The 22,954-nt window shown below is 41.3% G+C and overlaps 1 protein-coding gene across 1 annotated transcript in view; it reads right to left on the bottom strand.

The window, feature by feature from the left end:
- The window catches only part of FAM13C (family with sequence similarity 13 member C), a 125,348-nt gene that overhangs the window by 40,842 nt on the left and 61,552 nt on the right, over positions 1 to 22,954 (bottom strand). The window contains exons 7-9 of the mRNA XM_029964840.1: positions 9,507 to 9,545; positions 4,508 to 4,564; positions 2,572 to 2,770 (exon numbers count right to left, since the gene is read on the bottom strand). Coding sequence (XP_029820700.1) covers positions 2,572 to 2,770; positions 4,508 to 4,564; positions 9,507 to 9,545 — 295 coding nt within the window. The remainder of the gene's footprint in view (positions 1 to 2,571; positions 2,771 to 4,507; positions 4,565 to 9,506; positions 9,546 to 22,954) is intronic.

Raw genomic sequence — 22,954 nt, 5'->3', positions numbered from 1 at the left:
AAGCACTCTATCAATAAACTTGGGAAAATGAGGATGAACTGTTTCATCATGATGTGCAGTGCATCATGCTTTTCTTTCATAAATGCAGGTACTCAGCAAATGCTGTTTCTCAGTTTGACATCAGCTCCTTTTAAGTACATCACATGGAGTGGCTTGGTGGCAAGCTGTGTCACCAAAGGAAGGTATATGCAGTTGCACAGTGTTTGAAAGTATCACCTGGCCCACTTCCAATAATAAAAACCTGCCATACACACATGAACAACAGCCACTAGAAACAACACAGCAGCACTTTGCTTTCAGCTTCAAAGCAGAGAGAAGCAATTGCTGCCAGTTCCCAACTAGGGCTGTTAACACAGGGAGCTGAGACAGGGTTTGGGAGGTCACAACACAGCAAGGATCCCAATGAGAGCCCACACACAAAACCAAACCCTTCTTGGGGCTCTTCTGCAAGAAGAATCTTGTTTTTCTTGAGCGCCGTTGATGAAGCCAAGGCAGGTGCTTGCTTCCTTAAGAACAAAAGCCCCTGAGGTAGCTGAAGATGCAGCAAGTGAGCACTCAGGGTCAAGGAGCACGTGCATCCTTATTAATGAGAATAAAGGCTTGGTAGATGTTTTCTCCAAAACAGCTTCCTTCTGCAAACCATTCCCAGGAGCAAAGTCTTTCCATAACAGCACGCGCCACTGAACTCAGTCTGGATATAGGATATCCATCAAAAAGTGTCCCATGGTACTAGGATACCATTCCCACTATGAATGAGTGGAGTTACTGTTATGGAGGGATGTTTGCTTTGTGTTTATGCTGCATATTACACTCAAAGCTCTGCACTACTCTCATCCTCAAGTATTCCCATAAATCAGAGCTAAAATGGTTCCTACTCATCTTACATCTTCCATTATGCCAGGGATGGGAGCAAGCGGTAGCGTGGAGCCCAGGACCACTTCTGTCTTTCCTAATTCAAGCCCTTGAATCATGTGAAAATTATCTGCCTGACACTGTTTTTCCTTCCAGAGGCTGCACACCTAAGTTGCACTGGCATTTTATGGCAGTCTAATTATATGCTCAAAAAGTTTCCCAGGAAAGAATATCAACATTTTCAGATAACCACTTCAGACCACTACAGAGCAGTAAATCTGTGCTGTGTTGGCTTTCACTGGGTGAGAGATACAGACAGGACACACACAGGGAGCAGGCAGACAGGGGGCTTGGAAGTAGCTGAAAGAACAACAGATGATCTGTGAGACAGATCTTGCCCTGTTTACTTCTTCATGATTCCTATTCCTGATATGCCTCTACTTGCTCTTCATAGGTCAGAATTCCCACCATTTTTCTTTTCAGTTGATAAACATGTACGCCTCATCTTCCTGAAGTCTAAATAATATTTCCTAGTAATGCAATACAGTTGCAAAAAAGCCAGTTATTGCTTATCTCTGGGATGAGATCCAGAAGAACATGCAGGAAGATAAGGGGAAAGAGTTTGATATTCCTTCTGTAGGAGACTGTGATAATACCACTGGGATGCCATTTGCTTTTCATTTTCCTTCTGGGATTCAAAAGAATAGTTCTCACTTAGAAGGTAAGACATTCTGTCCAAAATGATGAAATCCCATTATAAACTTGAAAAAAATGGTCCAAAATAATTCCTACTTTATGACGGGTTTGAAGCCCTGCAGAAAGCGCTCTGCAAATTTCTATCCACAGACAAGAAGGGAGGAGAGACAAAATGTAGCCAAATACATTATACATCAAAGAAGATATGTAAATACAGACATCTGTATTTACAGATATCAGGCTTTGTGCCTACTGCAGGCCAGCAAATCTCCCAGCATTAATATTAACTCTCTTGGATATGAGAATATTTCTAGCTGAGGAGTTAAATCTGCACAAGACCTCTACCCCTTACACTGCACATCAGACGTGACTTGGGAAGCACCAGGGAAGAACAGAGGCATTATCAGCAGCTGCTGAGAGGTGGTAACTCTAGAGCTGACATAGCAAATGTACCTCCACAGACAGCAGCAGAAGCTTCTTCATTTCTAGTCTTCTTTTATACCCTTCAGAAAAGTTATAGTTTCAACCTGGGAAGCTTGTGAGCAAGAGCTCTGCTACCAGAATCTGCATTGGAATAGACTTGTTATTTAAAGATGAGAAAACCAGAAATTAATATAAAGGGAAAGTCATAAAACTCTCTATTGGCAGCCAAAATACCAGCACAAGAGATCCTCAATCAAACAAACAAAACAGAAAATGTCTAATCAAGCGCTGCAACTACCAAGTTTTTTATATCTGGTGCAAGGAAACACAGAAAATATAAAGGGAGATATCTTCAGCTATGCTGTGCACCCACTCATGACAGAGGTTGCAACATAGCCCTCTCTGCAATTCCCTGGCTGAAAGAAATTGTCTGTTGTTATAGGATGGTTCCAGGACTGCAGGTCCCTGAAAATCATGGTAGATTATCCTGAGGTCTTGATCACATCATGAATTACCAGGGGGTCCCACTTTGCATTTCAAAAGTTATGTTTGCTCAGACACCGTACCAAAAAACGACCCCTGGTAAGTTTAGTTCTTTACCTGACTTTCCTCATGGCTTTTTCCATTTTCTAGCTTTGCAATGGGCTTGGGTTTTCTCAGCTTTAAGTTGCCCATTTCAGGCTTTAGAGCACAGTCAATCACAGCCTGCTGCCTGTGCTGCTGAGCATCTGGCAAAGGCAGCTGCCTTTCCTCTAAGACAGCACCGTTGTCCGGATAATTTTCTTTGTTATCATCATCTCTGTAAGAAAGTAAAATTGAAATGCATCAGGCAGGATTTCAGACACCTGTCAAAACATTAGGGAGGAAAAAGAGCAACAAGTGCTTAGCTATTCATGGCATATTGCTTTTACTAAGTTGAGTGGTCTACACATCAAACACTGCATATGTCAGTAACGTGAGTCTAAACTACGGTTAGCATTATTACACATTCAACTGCGGAGCTACTTAAATAAGACTAGTTTTAGAGGCACTCTTTGGCTTCAGCCCTGTAGTTCACATCCCCCAAATAAAATCTGAAGCTGTCCTTTTTACGCAGACGGCCTTTCACCACCCAATGATTCACAGTAAGTTGTAATCTCACAAGAATGTCATTATATAGAACAGTTCCTCTCTACAGTCTCACTTCCCTTCTGACAGGCTCTGGTTTTGAGGGCTTTTGAACAAAGTGAGGGAGGTAGCCATTCAGGTAGGGTCCGAACAGCCAGAGGTGTGTTTGGGTGGAAGGGACAAGTGCCATGTGCTCCCAGTTTGGAGAAAACGTCCTCCTGTATAACAGCACACCTGGGGGTTTAAACAGACACTGTTATTCATGGATGCTCAGGTAACCACTGAATCTGGGACAGGCATTTTCAATCTCCACCCAGCCTGCAATGTGCAAGCTGTCCCAAGAAGACCTTGCTAGTCCTATCCACGCCCAGTCATTCCAGCTTTAGACTGGCCTAATGCCTTCCCCTGGTGGTGTCTCCCCGGCACCATTAGGAAAGTCTCCGCAATGCAGGATGCTGGGCTGCCTGATCAGCTGGCAGGATGAGCAGGTCAGCATTACTGCTCCAAAATCCCTGGCTGTAGCTTAGTTTGCAGGTGGGATTTCAGATGTTAGCTTCAGCTGGTAAAATCCTAATGGAGAGATAACCTCTCTCCTGGTATGAAACTTTCCCAGCTGAGGGAGTCAAGGACTACTGAATTAAATCCCCCTGAGTTTTTTTTTGGTTTGTTTTTTTTTTTAGAAAGCGTAACTTTCTAGTTCAATGTTTTCTCGCAAGGATTCTGAGCTGCCAAACTCGCTTTCCATCTGTGGCCCATCACCATCCAGATGGATGCTCACAGGGTGCCTGTGGAGCTGAACACCATTGCTGCCCATGCCTTCTGCAAGTGTGCTCCAAGGCAGTTGTTATAGTTACAGCGTAGGGTGCTTTATAGCCCACGGGCATCTCAACAATGTGCACAAGTGCTGCTAATTTTAAGGTGTGATCTGACTTTAAAATCTTTCTGAAAGGTTAAGTTGCACACTCTAGCAATCAACATATACTAACATAGCCATGAGAGAGATGTGCCTCAAGAATACTTCAGGTAAATTACAATTTGAAGGATTTTTTTTTCACAGAGACACTCATCAATAAGCATATCCTTGCACAGTTGCAAAACTCCACTTACCACTACTTTGAACCAGCTGCTGTACAGTAAAATTATTATTAGCAACCAAAGCTGCATCTGAATGACAGTAACACAATGTGAAGTTAAGAATACAGACCATAATATATTTACTTACATAATAACATCAGCAATTAATCTTAATATTGATTACACAAAAGTATACAAGACAAATATGCATTTCCCAGAAATACTAATGGCCTTTGCAGGTAATACCCCAGAAATTCTTCATTCCCTTGAGAATAAAGGCTTCTTTCTAATGCTTTAACAGAAGCACTCTGACAGCTCCTTTTGCTGCCAATGGATTTCAGACAGAGCAGGATACCTGGGACTGGAACTGCCTGCTTGATCTTCATGGACAGAGTCTGAATCCCCGTCACACCTTGAAAATGAATACAAGATAATTGCTGACTTTCTGCCAGCTGCAGAAGCTTAGCTTTTAAATAACATGACAGTGCAGCTCAAAGTATAAACATTTCTTCTTCTCACACCTTAGTTAGAGTCACTTAATGCCATAGCTGCTCCATGATAGTCTAAACCTCAGAGGAAGAGGAGGATTTGAGATGTTAAGTGTGCACAATTCGGTTTACCATTTTCAGACAGATGAAAATAATCACAAGGGATTCAGATGTTACCATAAAAATACAGGAAAATTACAAGAAATTCTGTATTTTAATTGCATATAGTATACTTCACTTTAAAACCAAAAATTACTAGATACAATTATCTAAAGGTGTTTTTCTCCTAAACTCACAAAAATATAAACTATGATAGAGCAGTCATTCTTCATGCAGCAAGAAAAAGAATCCCCAACTAAGTTATAAAGTGTTCATTAAATCTTAAAGAAGTGAACTAGCAGAATTTTTTAAGATGCCTGAAGAATTGTAGTCATTTACATCTCCTTAAGTTACAAACAACAAAATTGTCCTAAGGCTGCCTAATCAGAAGAGAAATCTGGATAAATATGCTAAACAACAGCCACTCAGAGCTGAACATTGCACTGTGGCTGCATGGCTGAACTTCACAGGGTGATACACCTGCAAAGCTTAGGAGCAGTCTGCCCTCAAATAAACATGCATATATATGCATACACCCCTAAAATATGCATACCCTGCCTGGTACTCTTTCTGGGGAAAAGTAAGGGGTCTCTCCTCACCCTCAGTTCATACTCACAGGGCACAGACACTAAGCAGGCCTGGATCTCTTGGAGTTTGCTGGCAGAGGAGTCTCTTCATTATGGGGGAAGTAGCCTGTACTTTCGCTGACTTCTTAAATTTTGAGCAGAGCTGCCCCGCTCAGAACAGAGCACATTAGGTGATACATCCATAGCTCTGCGTTGCAATTTGATGGCAAGGTTTTTAATACATTCCTCTTTCCCACCAGTCTCGTGCTGGTGTCTATATCAAAAGTCAGACTGCAGCAGAAAATATTTAAAGGGACACTCAAGTGTTTACACTTCTGAAGACATCAGCATATGGATGAAAGCATTTGCTGCTGGCCACTGGAACACAGAGCTACAGTTGCAGATCCCCCTTAATCACACAACATTCCTGCAGCCAGTGCAGTTCTCCCCATAAGGCAAAGTGGGATGATGAATGGAAGATAGGGGCAGATGTACAAAATGGATAAATTCACTGAAGAAATCTGGTTTCCTTTGCCTCTGGATGCCAGTCACATCTTCCCCTCTGGTCTGTCACTGACCACCTGATGGGTGTCTGGCACCAGCAAGGTGTGAGTGTGGACATACTGGGGGTATGAAGAAGGAAACCCAGTGTGAAAGGAACCAGGAACCTGGATGGACAACATGATGGAATGTTTCACAGGGAGTAAAAAGTAGAAAGGAAATACACTGTGAGGAGACAGTGCCAAGGTCAGAGTTGGATGGACAGGGCTCCCAGCACAGACACAGGAGTAGGGTAAGATGCCACCAGACATGCTGTGCATCATAGGCCAAGCAACAGTCAGCAAAGGCCAGGGACCTCCTAAAGGGACAAACTCTTCCTCCTGTGTGTGCCTTGCAAAGAGGGGCTGGGAGGAAGCATCTCTGCCAGCAGTTCCACTCACCTCCTCCTCTCACAGTCACTGCACTTGGCAACCTTCGGTCCTGAAATACCATCTTGGCCATCAGGAACACTCTCTGGAGGGACAATGGATGACTGAACACAGGTCCACCCCCCAAGCCTGTGTGTGCACACTTCTTCACTGAAGGAAGTGCCCCGGGGGTTACCTTCCTGAGCTGACTGTGTATAAGGTGATCTTGAGGAGCAGAGATGCTAACTCAGCATCCAGCGACTGACAGGAGTCATAGAACAAGACAACTTATAAACAACCTAAGTGAGCATGACAAAATGTATTTGAGCAACTGGATAGCAGTAGATAGGAAAGATAAGCAATAACGGATCAGAGAACAACATGCCCACCATGTAATTTTAAAAGATTGTGAGGAAGTTCAGAAGCAATACACTCTGAAATTGTTAACAGAAATTTATGTCTGTGTAAAAATAAATATTAACCAGGAATCTCATTCACACAAGGTTGTGTTGGAGGCTAGGACCATAGCAGGACCTTTAAAAAGATGAATTCTGATATAATGCAAATATCCATCATTAAAGCAGAGAGTGTTTTTACCTTGGCTTCGTAAAGAAATGAATCTTATGTGTCCATGGCACCTGTCTGCACATATCAAAACAGACATGCACACATTCCTCCCCTCTCACCAGTAACTTGTAAATCTTGTGGTCCAGCGTTGGCTGTATTTAACAGTGATATTGAAGAGTTTGGTAAGTTTGGTGATAGCTTGTGGCTGTGAATAGAGAGAGTTCCCACCAACCAAAAACTGCAGCAACATCTCACTCATTCCTAAAACATCAGAGAATATGCCAGGACGGCTTCAAGCCATAAATCCATATGGGCTGAAGCTTACACTGGGCAGAAACCAGGCCTTTTGACAAAACCAGTGGTGTGAATCCTTTTCCTTCAGTACCAATCTAACTACTGACTGATGGACACATCTCTCAAAATTAAGTACATCCAGTACCAGACCAGTAAGATCTTGTGGCATGGGCCAGAATCAGGTCAGAGGTGGGATCCCAGTCTAGCTGGACTGCTGCTCTGATTCTGTATAGTACTGCCCCTGTATGTTTCTTCCAACTGGTTTAACAAGATTAAACCAGTATAATGAGATTGGTTTAATGAGATTAACTTCTTTAACTTCCATTTTCACCTTTCCATAGGAGCCCTGGGAAAACTGCTCCCTTTTGCTGACTTGACCTTTGAGATGCTCACGTGAACAACTTCCAAACCAGGCTGCATCCATGGCCTGACGGAAGCTTTGCACCCCCAGGTACTTGCCTTATCTGGAGAAATGTTCCTGAAAGTACTGTATCACTGATTGTATATCATTTGGGAAGCCCTGATCTTGCCTTTAGCAATGCATTAACATTTAGCAATTGTTAAATGATGCACAGCAAGCTCTCTCTTTCTTCTTCTAAATAAAAGTAACCTATTTTCAGACATGGCCAGCACAAACAATGAGTGCTGAAGTCAGTAAGAATTGTTTATCCTCAGCAGTTCTCAAACACGGGCTCTGGGGGCAGGCTCTAAACAGGACTTAGGAAAATTAGCTCTGGAAACCAAGTTTGTTCATTTGGACAATGCTTTTCAGATGTCATTGTTCACTCGCTTTGTTTTCTAAAAGTACATTTCTATTCCTATTTGGAAATATAAGATTAAAAATGAAAGCCCCCAAAACAGAACCAACAACAGCTTAAATGAGGGAGACTCAGCCTTCAGGCAATGCCTGGCCCAGCCTGGCTCTGCCATTCTGCTGCCTCCCAGTCTGCACTCCTCTCCCCAGGGGCAGGGCTGGCACCACACACTCAGCTTTTATACCTTCTGGGCTCTTGGCTCAATATTAAGCCCCACAGAGAAAGACCATCACTTCTGGGTCCCAGAAACCTCATGGGTAAGACAGGCCTGGGGGCTGCTCCAGGGGAATCTCTACAGGAAACAATGGATGTACTTGGGGACAGAGATAAGGGAAGGAGAAAAAAAAATAAGAAAAATCTACTATCTGTAATCTGGCTATTTTTCTGTGACGGGGGAGCATCCCACAATTTTAGAGACCACAATTCATCTCTTAACTAATAGGAATATGGGAAGGCAAAAACAAACAAACAAACAAACAAACCAAAACTCAATGATTTATTAGCTTCTGTGCAATCTTTCCTTATCTGCCACAATCACACAAAATGCATGACTAAGTTAAAATAATAAATGAAGCAAGGCAATGTAAGCAAATAAAGTAAAGCCATATAAGAGATGGAAATTCTTTGGATCACTATGAGATCTTACTTTTTCTGTAGTTATTAAAATAACACCTAGGGATGGCTCAGACGATTACAACTTGGCCTGCTTTCAGAACATATCCTGTCCCCACCACTTAGGCAAACAGCTCACTGTCCAACAAGGGTGTTTTAAATTATGAGCATTTTAGCAGTGTAATACTCACCTAATGCACAAACAAATCTATAAATCATTTCCCTCCTGAAAAACTGCTTGGCACCTTAACTGCTGAGGAATCTTCCCCAAAAGCTTTTGAAATAATAAAAAGCATGCAAAATAATATTGTAGAGAACACCAATATTGAAGTGGTTTAGACTAAAACGAGGCATAGACTATTTCATTTGTAATAGTTCCTAAAGCCTTTGCCTTTCTAACTTTCTAATGTTCTCCCTTGTTCTGTCCTGCTGTCTCTATAAAACAACAAGAAAAATCAACTTACATATATATCCTTATGATCATGATATGTGCAAAAGGCCTTCTAATGAGTTTATGGAATTGATTATGAAGAAATTACATATTTGGTACTTGGCCTGTCTAAGTAATGTATAGGGTTTTTTTTCAAAACATTTGCAAATAATTCTTTTCTCTAATGATGCTTGTGGTAAGTACAGACCATGTGTCCTTAGAAAACTGACGTACTTGTGTTTGTCAGGATCCTCAGTGCCAGAAATGAGCAATATTTTGACAGGAGATTTATCCTACACTGAAAATCATGCATTTAAACATGTGTGATGTACACCAAGCATATATTCACCCCAAAAAAAGAAAATTCACTGCTAAATGGTCACGGAGCATTTAAAAGCAGCTGTTTCATGCAATCCTTCCCATAGTCACTAATATACTTAGGTTACAGAAAACTGAATCGAAATATATGACACGTAGCTTGGGGCTTCTCTCATACTACTTACAATTATTCTTTACAGCAACTAAACTCATCGTTCTTGTGTAAAAACAAGGACATCTTTAAAGTGTTCACTTACTCTGCTAAAGCTGTCGTGCTGAAGGAATTCTCCTGAATGCTGAAACAGAAACAAGAACACATCAGATAAATCAGCAAGGCAGGCAGGCTCCCTGTCTCCTTCTCAGCTGTGGGAACACATGCAGCAACATGGCATTGCAAGGCACGTCTCTGTGTGTTGGCTCTGCATGCACGGCTGTACCTCGGGCTGCTCTGCACATGCTCGTAATCAAGGAACCGCGGGGATCAGTCCTGCAACACTCACAAAGCCCCGCCAGCAGCGCCCTGAATTAACACAGGGATGCAGGTAGGCTGGGAGGCTCAGAAAGGGATCATATTCTTTTATAACTGTAACTGCTGCTCATAAAGGCTTAGGTTTACGGACAAGTGTTTGGCGTTCTGTGCTTTAAATGTTTGCTTTACGTTATTGGCTCGTCAAACGCAGTGTTTTTTATTACTTAAATAAGGTTGCTCAGCTAAGCTCTCTGGAGGTTTTCTTCTTGTTTAGTGGTCTCTTGCACTCTCAGCTCATGGCCAAACCCCAGGGGATTCCATGAAAAAAATAACCTGCCAGAAAGGACAGTTCAAGTAGGAAAAGGTTATTAAGCTAACAGCAAGCAGTAGATTAAACCATTCCCGTGAAAGGAATAGGCTGCTATGCTCCTGCAACAAAAATGTTTCTGACCTGATGTAATACGTCCAGTAGGGTCAGCTCAGGATATTGCAAACTGCTGGTTTTGAGGCAGCGGTGGAATTACCCCCCGAACAACACCCCTCAAATCCAGTAAATACACTCTTGGATCATCCTGGAATCTTATAGCAGCGGGGAAAAGAACAATAATCTCACTGCTACATACCAGAGACGGGATTTTGCTGTTGTTGTTGTTGTTTGGGTTGGAGGGGGGAGATGGCAATGCAAACAGCAACGTCTTAGGAGCACTCCTGTTTGTGACAAAGGCATCTCGCAGACGGCAGCATCAAGCGGAGCAGGGACAAAGAGAGGCGCGTCCTCCTCCTCCGCAGCAGCTTGTGTGGTGTTGACACATATTTCCCAGGCAGCAGCCGCAGCCAGGAATCACAGCCCTGACAATTGCCTTTCTTTCACCGACAGCGCTAACAGTGCATCTGATCTTCACCCCTTCCCAGCCTCCCCACCTGCTCGCACACACCGCCGGCTTTCTCCTTTCCCTTATTTGTACACATATGTCAACTCACACAATGGCCTGAATTACCTGGGGATCGGAATATCACAGCCACTCTAGTGCCCTACAGAGTAGCATGTTTTGTGAGAGAAGGGTGTACAGAAAAGCTAAATCCAATGGTTAGCAATCAAATCCTGCCTTAGAACTAAAATTTCAAATTTTTCCTCCTCCTCCAGTTTCTTGAGTCTGACCATACAAATATAAATTTCTTTATTGCTATTCTACTTGCAGGAGAGCAACTGAATGAAAGGTATGGTCCTAGTTGTTGTGGCAATCAAAAATTCAATTTACATGCTCAATAAGTAGAGTTCCATTAAAAAAAAAATATTTTTAATGAATATACTCCAGAATGCTTAAGTGGTTGGCTCTTGATTTTCAGTGCTTAGGCTAGGTCTACAGCTAGCATTTCAAGTGGAGGAATCACTACTTTTTATCACAAAAATCATATTGATAAGAATCATAGCTTGATTAGAGTAGAGCTTAAAGAGGGACTGAGTATTTATCCCCACTCCCCTACCTACACCCACACAAGAAGGGTAAAGAAGAGACAATGCTCTCATAAATGTGACTTTTCCATTTCTAAGTGCAAAAGTTAAGACCAAATTCTCTGCAAATTCATGCCCTGTGCAAACACAGTGCAGGGCTTTGGTGTTATTACTAGTAAGAGAATATGTCTGAGGACCAGTTTATAAAACAGGGATGCTTTGGACTGAGACCAAGTTTAAAATGTCACCGCTTTTCTATTGTTTGTCTGAAGTTTGGTGCTGTAGAGCTGTTGCCAAATCTCCTTTAGGGAAACACTTTACAGTTATTTCAGCTCACTCAAAAACTTTCACTTGTTTTAAAGAGGGTACTTGATCAGTGTTATTGGATAGTCTCTTCTTGTAAGGTTGTGAAACCATTCAACAACATAAAAATTTCATGCAAAACAGAATAGCATTAATAAATACATGAAGGTAAAGGCCAGCCAGATTCAGGAACCTGTTTCAGAGCTCATGGCCCGAGCAGAGAGATGAAGCCATCCTGCTCCTGGGGGAACCCAAGAGAGGAACCACGGTAGACCCACTGTACTTCCTTCTTTTCCTTGCAGAAGGAAGTAATTTGTCTTTAGTAGCAAACCCTTGTTTCAACAATGATGCCAGTTTGGGCCTATTGGCTGTCCCCAGTTCCTTCCACCTGCTTCCTGCCCACATGCTCTGGGTGAGACTGGAGCAGGCAAAGAGCCTCTAGCCCTACAAGGGAGAGCCAAAGATGCCTGAACCTGCATCTCTGTTTCCTTCTAAGCCTCAGATTCGGGGAAAATATAACACTGCTATTACCTCCTTATTTTCAATAATGATGTTCAAGCCAATTAGGCTTGTAATGTTACAAAACATCGCTCTTTAACAGGCTGAAATTCTCATTGCCAGATATATTTCATCACCACATTCAGATGACATGCCAGGTCTCTTATCGTCCTGAACTCTCAGTGAAAATAGTGCTACACCTACATGTGAAGGAAGCTTTGGACTTCCCCACTGAGTAGCAGACACAAGGACTTTTTATTTTGAAGTCATTAGAAATTCTGAAAATAAAGGTTTTTTAATCGGCTTTTCCTTATTTATTCTGAACAGTTTCAGTGATTCATATTTTTGCAAATCTTATCTATGGAAAGATACTTTCTTTGTTGAAAAGCTTCCCATTTTATACCTAGTTTTGTTCTTACCCTCTTTTGCCAAATGTTGATTAAGCCAACATTATAAACATGACATAACAGCTCCCAGCTGACAACAAAAATGCAGAGTTCCCCAAAGCAAACGTCCACACTCATTTTGGAGATACCAGGTTTCAGAAATATATTGCTGTTCACTTCTGAAAATTTGACTAATACACTGCCTACTTATGACTGACAGATTGGCATAGAAATTCCATTCTTTTTTTCGGTTTGTATCATCAAGAGAATCACTGCTAGGTCAAGAAGAAGAATGAAATAGGAATCAGCCTCCAGCTTGATTTTGCATGTAACAGAGACACACACTCAACATAAATATTACGTTCAGAAGCTTGGAACAATATTAACTGGCACTATAAACTTATATCAGGCAGTGAATGCCTTGCAAAGGCAGTCTAAGTCTGCAAAAGAAGAGAGACATAGTGAAGCAAAAGTGGGCAGAAATAGTTCTGGCTTCAGGAGAACAGGAGACAGTGCAACAATCAAGATCAAAAGGTCAGAAAAAAAAGAGGAATAGTGAATCTTGCCAAGCTAGAATTGTCTAAAAGGCCACACACACATGCACCTCTGCAGGCTTTGAGGCTTTGTGGGTTCACCTGCAGAACAGAACCTTTGCCTCAGTTTCCAGAGTCTGCTCACCTTAGTAAATCTTAAGGGCATTTCTGACTCAGATAAATGATGAGGCCTTTCAGCCTTAACTACAAATAATGAAGAATTTGTACTGGGAAATAAACCGTATTTTTAAGGTGGAGATTAGATATTTACAAAGAACTCTAAACTCTCTAAGGTTCTGTGAAAGTTAGTATTTCTGCATTTAACATCTGCTATCTAATGACAAACTCAATGTAATCCTATAGGGTGTGATTAGCATTCATTGCAAGACTATTTTCTTTATTATTATTTGTTATTCCACAGAGTCCAAAGTGCTTGTGCTGAAATTGCTGCATCAGAGGGAATTACATTTTGCACTGCACTTGGGCCATACAAGGGAGCTGCTCTAGATGCTGTGGAGGGACGTGAGAGACACACAGTATGACACACTGTGCATGATGAGGAGCCTGTGGCAACTCCCTCCAGCTCTGGGAAGAAGTTACTCATGTTCCACTACCCAAATAAAGGGAAACTTGGAATGATCTCCCCCCTACTGTCTCTCTGGATGAAGTCAAGTCATCCCTGCCAGAACCAAATGAGCTCAGAGACTCATAAAAATATTGAGCAAATTTGTTTGTCTTGGAGTATGTGTGTTCCAGCCAAGAAACAATACCCTGAAGTGCTCCAGCAGTCCTTCATCTCCCTCTCAAATTGCACCAAAAAGGAGGTGCACTGAGCCATACATAGCATATGCTTTCATGGACAAAATGCATTCAACTCCACGAAGGGGCAGGTTAAACACGCTTGCCTGTCAGGCCACACCGCTACTTCTGAGGTCACACTTGCCACTGAACACTTTTTTTTAGGCAGCAAAGCATTAACTCATCTCTGGCTTTAGCAAGTCCATTGTTTTCACACACACAGAGCTTTCCTGAGGGGTAAGAGCAGGAACCAATCTGCAGCAAAGTGTTGTTAGCGCTGTGGATCATTCCAGCGCCTTGCCCTTTCTTCAGAAGTGATCCTGCAGGATACTTTTGCTATTTTCCAATCTGTAAGGCATAAACCAAGGGGCTACCATGTGAGAGAGAAGTCACATGGTTCTTTCCTGTAGTGATAAATACTGAATGCTACACGCTGTGGCTCAAAATATTCATGTGTTCACTGACTTGCTTCCTTGAGGAGCAGCCTGCCTTTTTATGGGTAACATTCTCAGAGACATCAGGAAACATCTTGGGAGAAGCTAAACTAAAATACAGCAGTTACATGCAGGAGCCAGTTGGTGAGCACTCAGTCCAGTTTCTGTACCTTTGATTTTCTCAGTGACCTAATTAGGACGTATCTGAGTGAACGGGCCTGGGGGGAAAAGTGTTCAGCTGATCCTGCTGTATGTCTTAAACCGAACTGACAAGCTCCTGCAGGAGGAGACTCGAGCTGAGCGTAGGTGCAGACACAGCTGTCCTGATCCAATCCAGGGTGATTCCATAAGGTGCACTTCTGTTGGGTTGGATAAAGCTCTGTTCAATTGCACAGACCTTCAGGGTTATATATTATGGAGATATTTCAGAGAGCAATCAAACTGTACATAATTCCTTGCTCAAGCCTTCTGAGCGGTGGGCCAATGAATCCCATACACACTCCTGTAGTACACCCGAGTTTGCACCGAGGGAAGCACATCTACCCTGTAGCCCAAAAGGCACAGACATACATCAGTCAGATCCCTCCCCTTTTAAAGGGAAAAATGTCATGGAACTACATCATTTTGTGCAGATTGGGAATTTTGATCTGTGAACCACTACAGTGCCATCACTTCATTACGTTTTTGCAGCTCAGGTGCACTTACCTGAGCAAGCACTAACCGTGTCTGTGGTGAGACCTGCCAACACCACAGGTAACTGCTGGGGTAGGAAGCCCACACCAAGCTCTCTGCTGGAGGGCTACCCCGCTCCTGCTGCTCTGGTTAATTAGCATTAGCTGATTCCATATAGGCCTGCTGGCTCGAGGAGGTGTGCTAAGCTGAAATACTGAACCATGCCTCTAATTTTGTTATTAAAGAACAAGCTTCTTTACGAAATTCCATCAGCTCTGCTGAAAATCTCTGTACAGATGTGCAAGAATCATTATCCAGCACAAGGCTGAATGATAAACTCAGCTGTAGCAGTCAAACTGGTACCACTGACTGATCTGCTAAGGCTTGCTAGACTGCAGTGATCCACTGCAGATAACCTGATACTGTCACAGATGACAAAACTGTTTCCATCAGGTTTACACCAAAATCGAGCTAAACTCAACACAGCACTAATTCAAAACCAGTTTTTCCTCTGAACATTGCAAGATGGGGAAAAACACACCCACCCCACCCCCCAGAATGCTTCAACAGATCACTACACCTGGAAGTAAAAATTCTTATGTAAAAAGCCTTGATCTTCACCACTACTTAAGAAAACACCAGTCGCAAGAATGACCTCTCTGAATTAATTTATCTGCCTGATCTGTCTGCAAGCTCACAGTGTTCCTTTTGTTTGTGATAGTAGGAAGATAAGAGAGGAAATTAAAGGCAAAGGTATTGTAAAAGATAACACTTCCTCCCTGGAGCAGAGCACGTGTGGAGAATGTGTTTAGCTAAGGGCAGCAATAAGGTTGTTTTCTTTTATTTTGGTGGGTTTATTTTGGGGGTGGTGGCCTTTTAAAACAGTGTTCCCTCTTTTTTGGCCAAGCTATCCAACAGTGCAGGAATGCTGCAGCGTCACGTTGTGCCTTTACACTCATAGTCTGATTATTTTAGAGGCCTACTGGAAACAATGGAAAACATTAGCAGTATTTATTAATATTACATGCATTAAAGTTTTTAAAGAGGAATTAGTATCCCATGAACATCAAAATTAAGGAAAGCCAGAATTAGGAAGTTCCATACTTTGTGTTTCTTCATCTAAAAACAACCACAGAGAACTAGCCAGCTCAGCCAGGAATAGATTTCACTCTCAAACATTCAAGAATTTCCTTTACATTCTAAGACTGGAGATCTTGCTGAACAATTTGAACGTGATCATACAGGTGGAGGCTGGACTGTAATTTATGTGCAAGAATGCCAAATTAGGGATTAAATGCATAGCTTTTCCAGCATTTTCCATTAATAATAATAACAATAAAATTAAATGGAAAGATGAGCTTGAGCTAAACCACATTCTCTAAAAGTTTAATATTTGAAAGTAAAGGGAAAACCAAGCAACTATCTACTCATACATTCAAAAAACAATAATGCCTTTTTCTGTTTGGTCCATAGATGAGTGGAGCCAAACAAATTGGTTCTTGTTAAGCCCTGGAATGAGAAAGACGTGTGTCTTTTTTGCTGTTTCTATGTGATTTTTTGCTGTTTCTTGGGTAGATGGCTGGTAGATGGCAATGCTGATTAACCTGGGCAATCTACTAGTTTTCCGAAAGCAGAAAATAAACAAGAAAGCACACATTTTTCCCTCAGATTTCCCTTTGCAGAGCTCTTCCTCGCCACCCAGAAACCCAGTTTTATAACCTGTGAGCACACACGCACACAAACACACACCTGTGCAAACACGTTTCTGCTCCTTCCAGACATCTGTTCACAGAACAGTAACTCTGAAAGACTTCAGGTTTTGTCTTCTTCCACATCTGTCTGTAACAGTGTACTTACTTATGAGGTACTTTGCAAATCTTACTCAATCTCCTCCTCCATGTAAGGAGCAGAGTAGTACACACTACACTACTCTGCCTCACCTGTAGCTTCGTCTTCCCAGCAGTAAAGAAGCCAGAATGATTTAAATCAAAATCAATACCAATGTGAAAGGCATGGATCAAAACCAACCTAAAGCCATTGCTGCCTAATTTCAGAGCTTACTCTCAGTGACACACAGGCAGCACCTCTTTAATTAGTATTATCAAAGAGCTCCATTATCAGCAATTATGTGTTTTCAGAGGGCACCTGGCCTTCCTCCCTAAGCATTTCTGTGCACCACATGACACTCACTGACTATCAGAGGGACAGGTCAGGTAACACAAAGAACAGGTTTGCCCTGTATACCCTCTAAGCCTCCTTCTAATTTACAAAACATGTGTGGGTGTTTCTACTTTCTGACTCCCCACTGGAAACACCAACAGGCTGCTCTCAGAGGGCTGGGCAAATATTCTGGGGTCCATGCAGAGCTTTGCTGGTTTACACCACCCAAGGACATTCCCCACAGTATTAATAGCCCAGCAGGATGGCCTGGTGTGCCTGAGTACTTTTTGGGTATAAAAACAGACCCTTCAAATCCTTGAATATTTATTTTTCTAGAGAGCTTGCTTCCTACTTTCTATTTTTGTTGCACTGCAGGAAATTCAAACTGGTTCAGTCAGATTATGAAGTATTAATGTATAAACTAATCCAAGACATGAAATGCAGAACTACACCATTATATGCCACTTAACACAAACTACTTTCTATTTATGCATTTAGATCATATTCAGAGAACTCTGAATAACCACTAACAGTTTGTGTGACACCAAGAATGATGGCTAAAATTCAGAAAGAGAACAGCAATAAATGCAGTTACAAAAATATCATCTGTAACTTAAGACTCTTGTCAGAATGAATAACCAGAACTACTTTTCTTTTGGAAACAAAAAGGAATACAGGCAGATGTTTAGGAGTGAATTTAGCTTTACTCTGCATTATTCTGAACATTTGAAATCTCAGAAAAACTAAAGATGACATTCCTTTGTACATCTGAAAAAACAAGGAGTCTTCATTTGCACACACAAGATAAAACTGTACAGATCCAGGATCCCACAGAGAGCATTTTAAACCCATTCACCACAGTCAGTAGCTTTATAGATATGAATCTTGTTAGTCCTTTGCCAAGTGTTCATTAATTTCAGGGGCAAGTAGGGTCAGAGGAGAAGTTGATGTCCTTAAGTCAAAATTGATGTGTAATGTGTTTATTTATATGCCCTTTTCTGAACATGCTACATGCATCATGTAAATGTAAACCCAAGACAGATCCAACTTCTCATAGGCCCCTCTGGAGCCCCTTCTGAGGCATGGCAAAACCCTACCAAGAACTGCATTTAGCTAACTTATTCCTGTCTGTCAATTCAGCATAATATTTCTTCCCAGCCATATTTCCTCTCAAAGAGAGGAAAAGATGTCCACATGGCAAAAAAGAATGTGTTGGGCAACAGAATAGAAACTCGTATTGGGAGACATAATAGGAAGGCACAAACAAAATCCAGAGTAAATACAACAAATATAAACAAACAATTTCAATATAAAACACGGTTATGATGGGAAGCCAAGGGAAATCCCTTAAATTCTGGGCATTAGCTCATCTGTTTTTATGGGGGGGTTGTGAATCTCCAGTTGCTCCTTCTCATTTCTACAATTTCTTTTTCAAGTTGTTTTCTGAATTTCTCTTCACTATAATGTATAGTCAATGACATTTTAAAACCACAGTTTCAGGCCATTAACTTTTCCAATATCATGATCCATTGACATCAGAAAAGTCTCATCAGTCATGCCATATTCCCCTGCACTTGTATGTCACCAAAATGTTGTGAATAAGCCACTGAATATTAGCAGTCACAGTCAATGGTCAACTCATGCTTCTACCTTGCTGTTTTAATTTCTTCTCATAGCAAGTAGTCCTCCTTTGTCTGGTTTCTATTTCTATCCAGGCTCATGATCTATGCCAGTGTCCTACCACCTGCTATTTTCATTTACCAGAATGACAATCCATAGCTCCTCAACACAGATAAAAGTTTGTTCTTCCAAAGTTTGAGAACATGTTTAACTCTCAGGCTATTTTGGTTCGATTTGGTTTTGGTTTTTGGTTTCGTTTTCTTTCCAGTAAGCAGAATGGGGTTTTTCTGTCATATTGAGGGAAAGACAGAGGGGACTGTATTTCACCCAAATGTACACTCTCAGCAGATTATGTCTTTCAACACAGTAAAAAAGTCAGGACTGATAACAATGCTCCACAGAAATTAAATAACCCTGTTACATAATATTCAGCTTCACGGCATAAAATCAGAACCCTACAGAAAATATAAGTGAACGGCACACAGATTTCTTATACACATGTTCAAATTTATCTACTCATTACTTAGAAATATTTTCTTTTGTATAGTGGTAGTCTGGGGAGGAGATGAACCTGTGGCAGTCACTGACACACAGGGAATACAGGACCTAATTTCTTTACAAAGCCAAGGAAATATCCACATAACCACACACCATCTGTGCTCTTGCCTTTTTATCCTCCTGCTGCACTGCCTAGTGTTTATGTGTGTGCACTTCTGCCTGGTGAGCTGGCTCGGCTCCTCTGCTGTGAAAGGAACCTCCTGAGATGGCACCGAGCTCTTGTCTGCAGGCATGCCCCATACCAGAGACACTGGGACATCTCCATTTCTTAGGGAACAGACTTTCTTGCCCCAAATGCCAAGATCTGAGTTCAGACATAGCCAGATCACAGATTATCTCCCATCCATGGCACCACAGAAAAGTTCTTTCAACAGCCAATTATTTTAATCAGGCCAAGTTTTGTAGTTCTTTCCAACTCCTAAGGGGAGGTCATCTTACAAGGACCAGGACAAAGCTCACTTAACAAGACTTTGCAAAAGAGCTTTCTTCTCATTCTGACTTAGAATGTCTCACAGAGGTCTCCAGGATCAGTGAAGTGCTGCAGCACACACAGAGGACAGCAGTCAGTGCTTTGGTAACAAAATGCATTCCATGTTCTCTTTTTCAGTTGGTTATTTGTTTGAATATGTTCTAATCCCAGGTTAGCAATAGCATTTAAGGCTCAAAAAGAATTTGAAAGCAAGAATTTTCTCTAGGAAGAGCTTGTGCAACTTTACAACAACTACTGACAGTGAATAAATGACCTCTTACACATAAAGTTGGTCCCAAAGAAAACTATTTGAGACTCAAATATTTCCTGTATAGATTTGTTGAAAGGAACCAGAACCACGTGGGAAAGACATTTATGCAGGAAGCAGCTTTACCACTTTGCTATCTATTGTAATAGCTTAGCTACAAAAGGGCAGTGAAAATTACTTTTGCCTTTTGAATGCTTTGTTGTAAAGCACATTGAGTGCTTTTAATGACATCATCACATTTTCTATCTCAAATTGTCCCCTGACCCTTTGACAAACTAGAGAAAAATGTTTTGGTTTTACATTACTCAGGGAGAGTTGTAAATATAAGAAAGACATTTTCATTCTAATTTTAATAATATTTTCCATCTAGCAGTCATGCAGCATAAATCAGAAAGATTGACCAGTCATGGAAGAAAGTTTTATTTCTAGGTGAGCTATGCATTTTCAGAGAGAATTAGAGTCTTTAGAAAAATTCTCAGAAGAAGAGCCATTGAAAACTAATAAACAATACTTGAACCCCTGACTGTGATATCTTTTTTTTTTTTTTTTAAGAATACAAGGAAAGGACATCATGACTTCCTATTAAGAAAAATGCTGACAGTACTTATTAAAAAAGTGCAGTGACTATTGCAGTCTAAATGTAGGCATATTCAGGAATATTCTGAGCTACAGTAACTTCCCTCTCTCTGCTGATGCTTGAAGAACTACAGCCTACATTTTCTAACCCAAATCCAGGCTCTCAAACCCACATTTAAGCACCTACACAGTTTCAGACTAATTTTAGGTAGCCACCAAGCTGAAAACATTTGGCCAATACATATTCTGCTAATTTTGTGTCTGGGATGATGGTTGTAAAGGCTCTGGGATTATGCCTAACACTACAGCTGTGTTGATGCATGCTCTCTACAAATATAGAAGAAAAGAACCCAACACATCCAAACTCAGCTCCAACAGTTATTAAACCATCAGCCCAGTTACCATCTCAGGACATATTGGTTCTTCGCCCCCACACCCCCTTGTTTTTTCTGTTCCTCACAGATCTTCTCCACTCTGTTTAACTACTCCAAGGTTCCTGGCTCAGCCACTGGAGGTGGCAAAAGGGCTAATGCCAGACAGGATAACTATTAATATTTCCTGGTAACCCCCACAGAAATGGCCCAAACCACGGGTTGGTGGTGGGGTCCCTTACTTGCCTCTCTCCTCAAGGCAACACTTGGCATACATCTCATTGCTTGTTTCATGCAGTTAGCCACTCGAGTGTTTCGAAAGAACGGGCCAAATAATGACATTGTAAACTTCCCAGTGGAAAAATGTATTCAGGCAGAGCGGGGAAAAGCCATTCTCCAAAGCAGTCCTAGTCCTTAGTGCAGCATTACTCATAGCTGCGTGGAGAAACAGGAAAACCAGATAATCTATCGCCACCAAAAAACGAGCGTGACTCAAGTTTGAGTGACTCATGGTTGTGACTAACCTGTTTAATAGCTCTCTTTTTAAGAAGTCAGCCTTGAAATCATTTCTGAGTGTTCTCTCTCAATTGCCTTTCATTCCATAGTTTCTAAAGGATTACCAAAGCACAATCACGGTGCAGATCTAAGCAAGCCACAATGATGCATAAATGTATCTTAAAGTTTTAAATAAAACATATAGTAAATAACTGTTAGGAAAATGTGTTTGTCTAGAACCTGGAAGATTATTTCTTAGTCAAACATAAGGCAAATCCAGCAAAATGCCAGAGTGGAAGGATGAAGGGTTGAGTCATCCTGCTATCAAGTGCCTGCACCCGGCCTGCAGGTGCACTGCAACTCATCTCTCAGTCACATTATAGTTTTGTGCAGTGAATTTCAAGCAGAATAAAAAAGTAGCTGAGTCCTCTCTCAGAAGCAAATGCAGCTGCAGTTGGGAACAGCAGTGATTTTAAGGAGAGCTTGAGGAACAGTCATCTCCTGGCATAAAGCATTTTGCATTTTTAAATCAATACGGATATTAAATATAAAAGAGATGAAAGTTTAGAGTCTATTCATTATTAGCACACTCTTCAATACGAGGTAAACATTCATACTCATACACCATTATGATGAATTCCCACTATTTAAAAGCATTTATAAAACCATAACTACTGTTTGCACCTGAGATGTAGAGTAGACAAATTAATTTATTACTAGCTCATTTTTATAAAAAGTCATATGTCAAACAGCAAATAGGCAGGAGAAAAGTAACCAAATGAAACCCATTCCCCAAGTGCATCACCAAAGAAAGTTTCTTTTAATTTCAACTATTACCACAAAGTGTCCTGTCAGCCTTCTCAGCAAACAATGCTCATATCCACCCAAAGCAGCCAGAATTAACTGAAAAAAGGCTGGGGAATCAGTTGAAGAGATGTACTGAAATTGCCCATTATAAGGTGCTGTAATTCATCTGCTATTCTATTCTATCACTTGGTGAATCTATAGAGGTACCATGTTTCAAAATTACATCTCAAACTACACATGCAATAAATCATCCATGTAACATTGCTCAAGAGTCTCTAAGCAGGTTTATCTGACATTGTCACTAATGGAAAAGAGGATTAATGGGCTTTGCTATTATTTATTACCCTTCCCTTTACTCTAGAAAATCCAGTTGCTTTCCTCAAGTTGTTGCCAAAGGCCTTGACCTAAATCCCAACCTACAGCCTCAGGCAGAAGAGGGAACAAAAGGTTTGTGCTGTCACTTGAAAGGTTAGGCAGTAACCAAGGACAGATTAAATTTAATCCACACTGAAAGGACCATTTGACTGATTGATTAACAACTGCTATAGACCACTCAAGCATCCCTGCCTGCTGTGTGGAAGAAAATTTCCGTGTCATTTTTTACAGAAAATGTTTACTCGTGTGTGCTGATGAACTCCTGAGTTTCCACTGTCCTCAGCATCCTCACTTCTTTACTTGTGCACTGTACACTTTTCAACAAATCCAAAACTGTCTCACACTCAACAGTATGATAAAGTGATTGCAATTAATGCAGCAGTCATTGTAATAAACCATATAATACACGCTTAGGAGTTTCAACTTATGCATCAAAGCTGCAGAGCCTCTGTATATAATG

This window comes from Manacus vitellinus, unplaced genomic scaffold (assembly GCF_001715985.3).
Source record: "Manacus vitellinus isolate BGI_N305 unplaced genomic scaffold, ASM171598v3 scaffold_80_pilon, whole genome shotgun sequence".
Taxonomy (NCBI): domain Eukaryota; kingdom Metazoa; phylum Chordata; class Aves; order Passeriformes; family Pipridae; genus Manacus; species Manacus vitellinus.
This window is presented reverse-complemented; position numbering and strand designations above follow the sequence as displayed.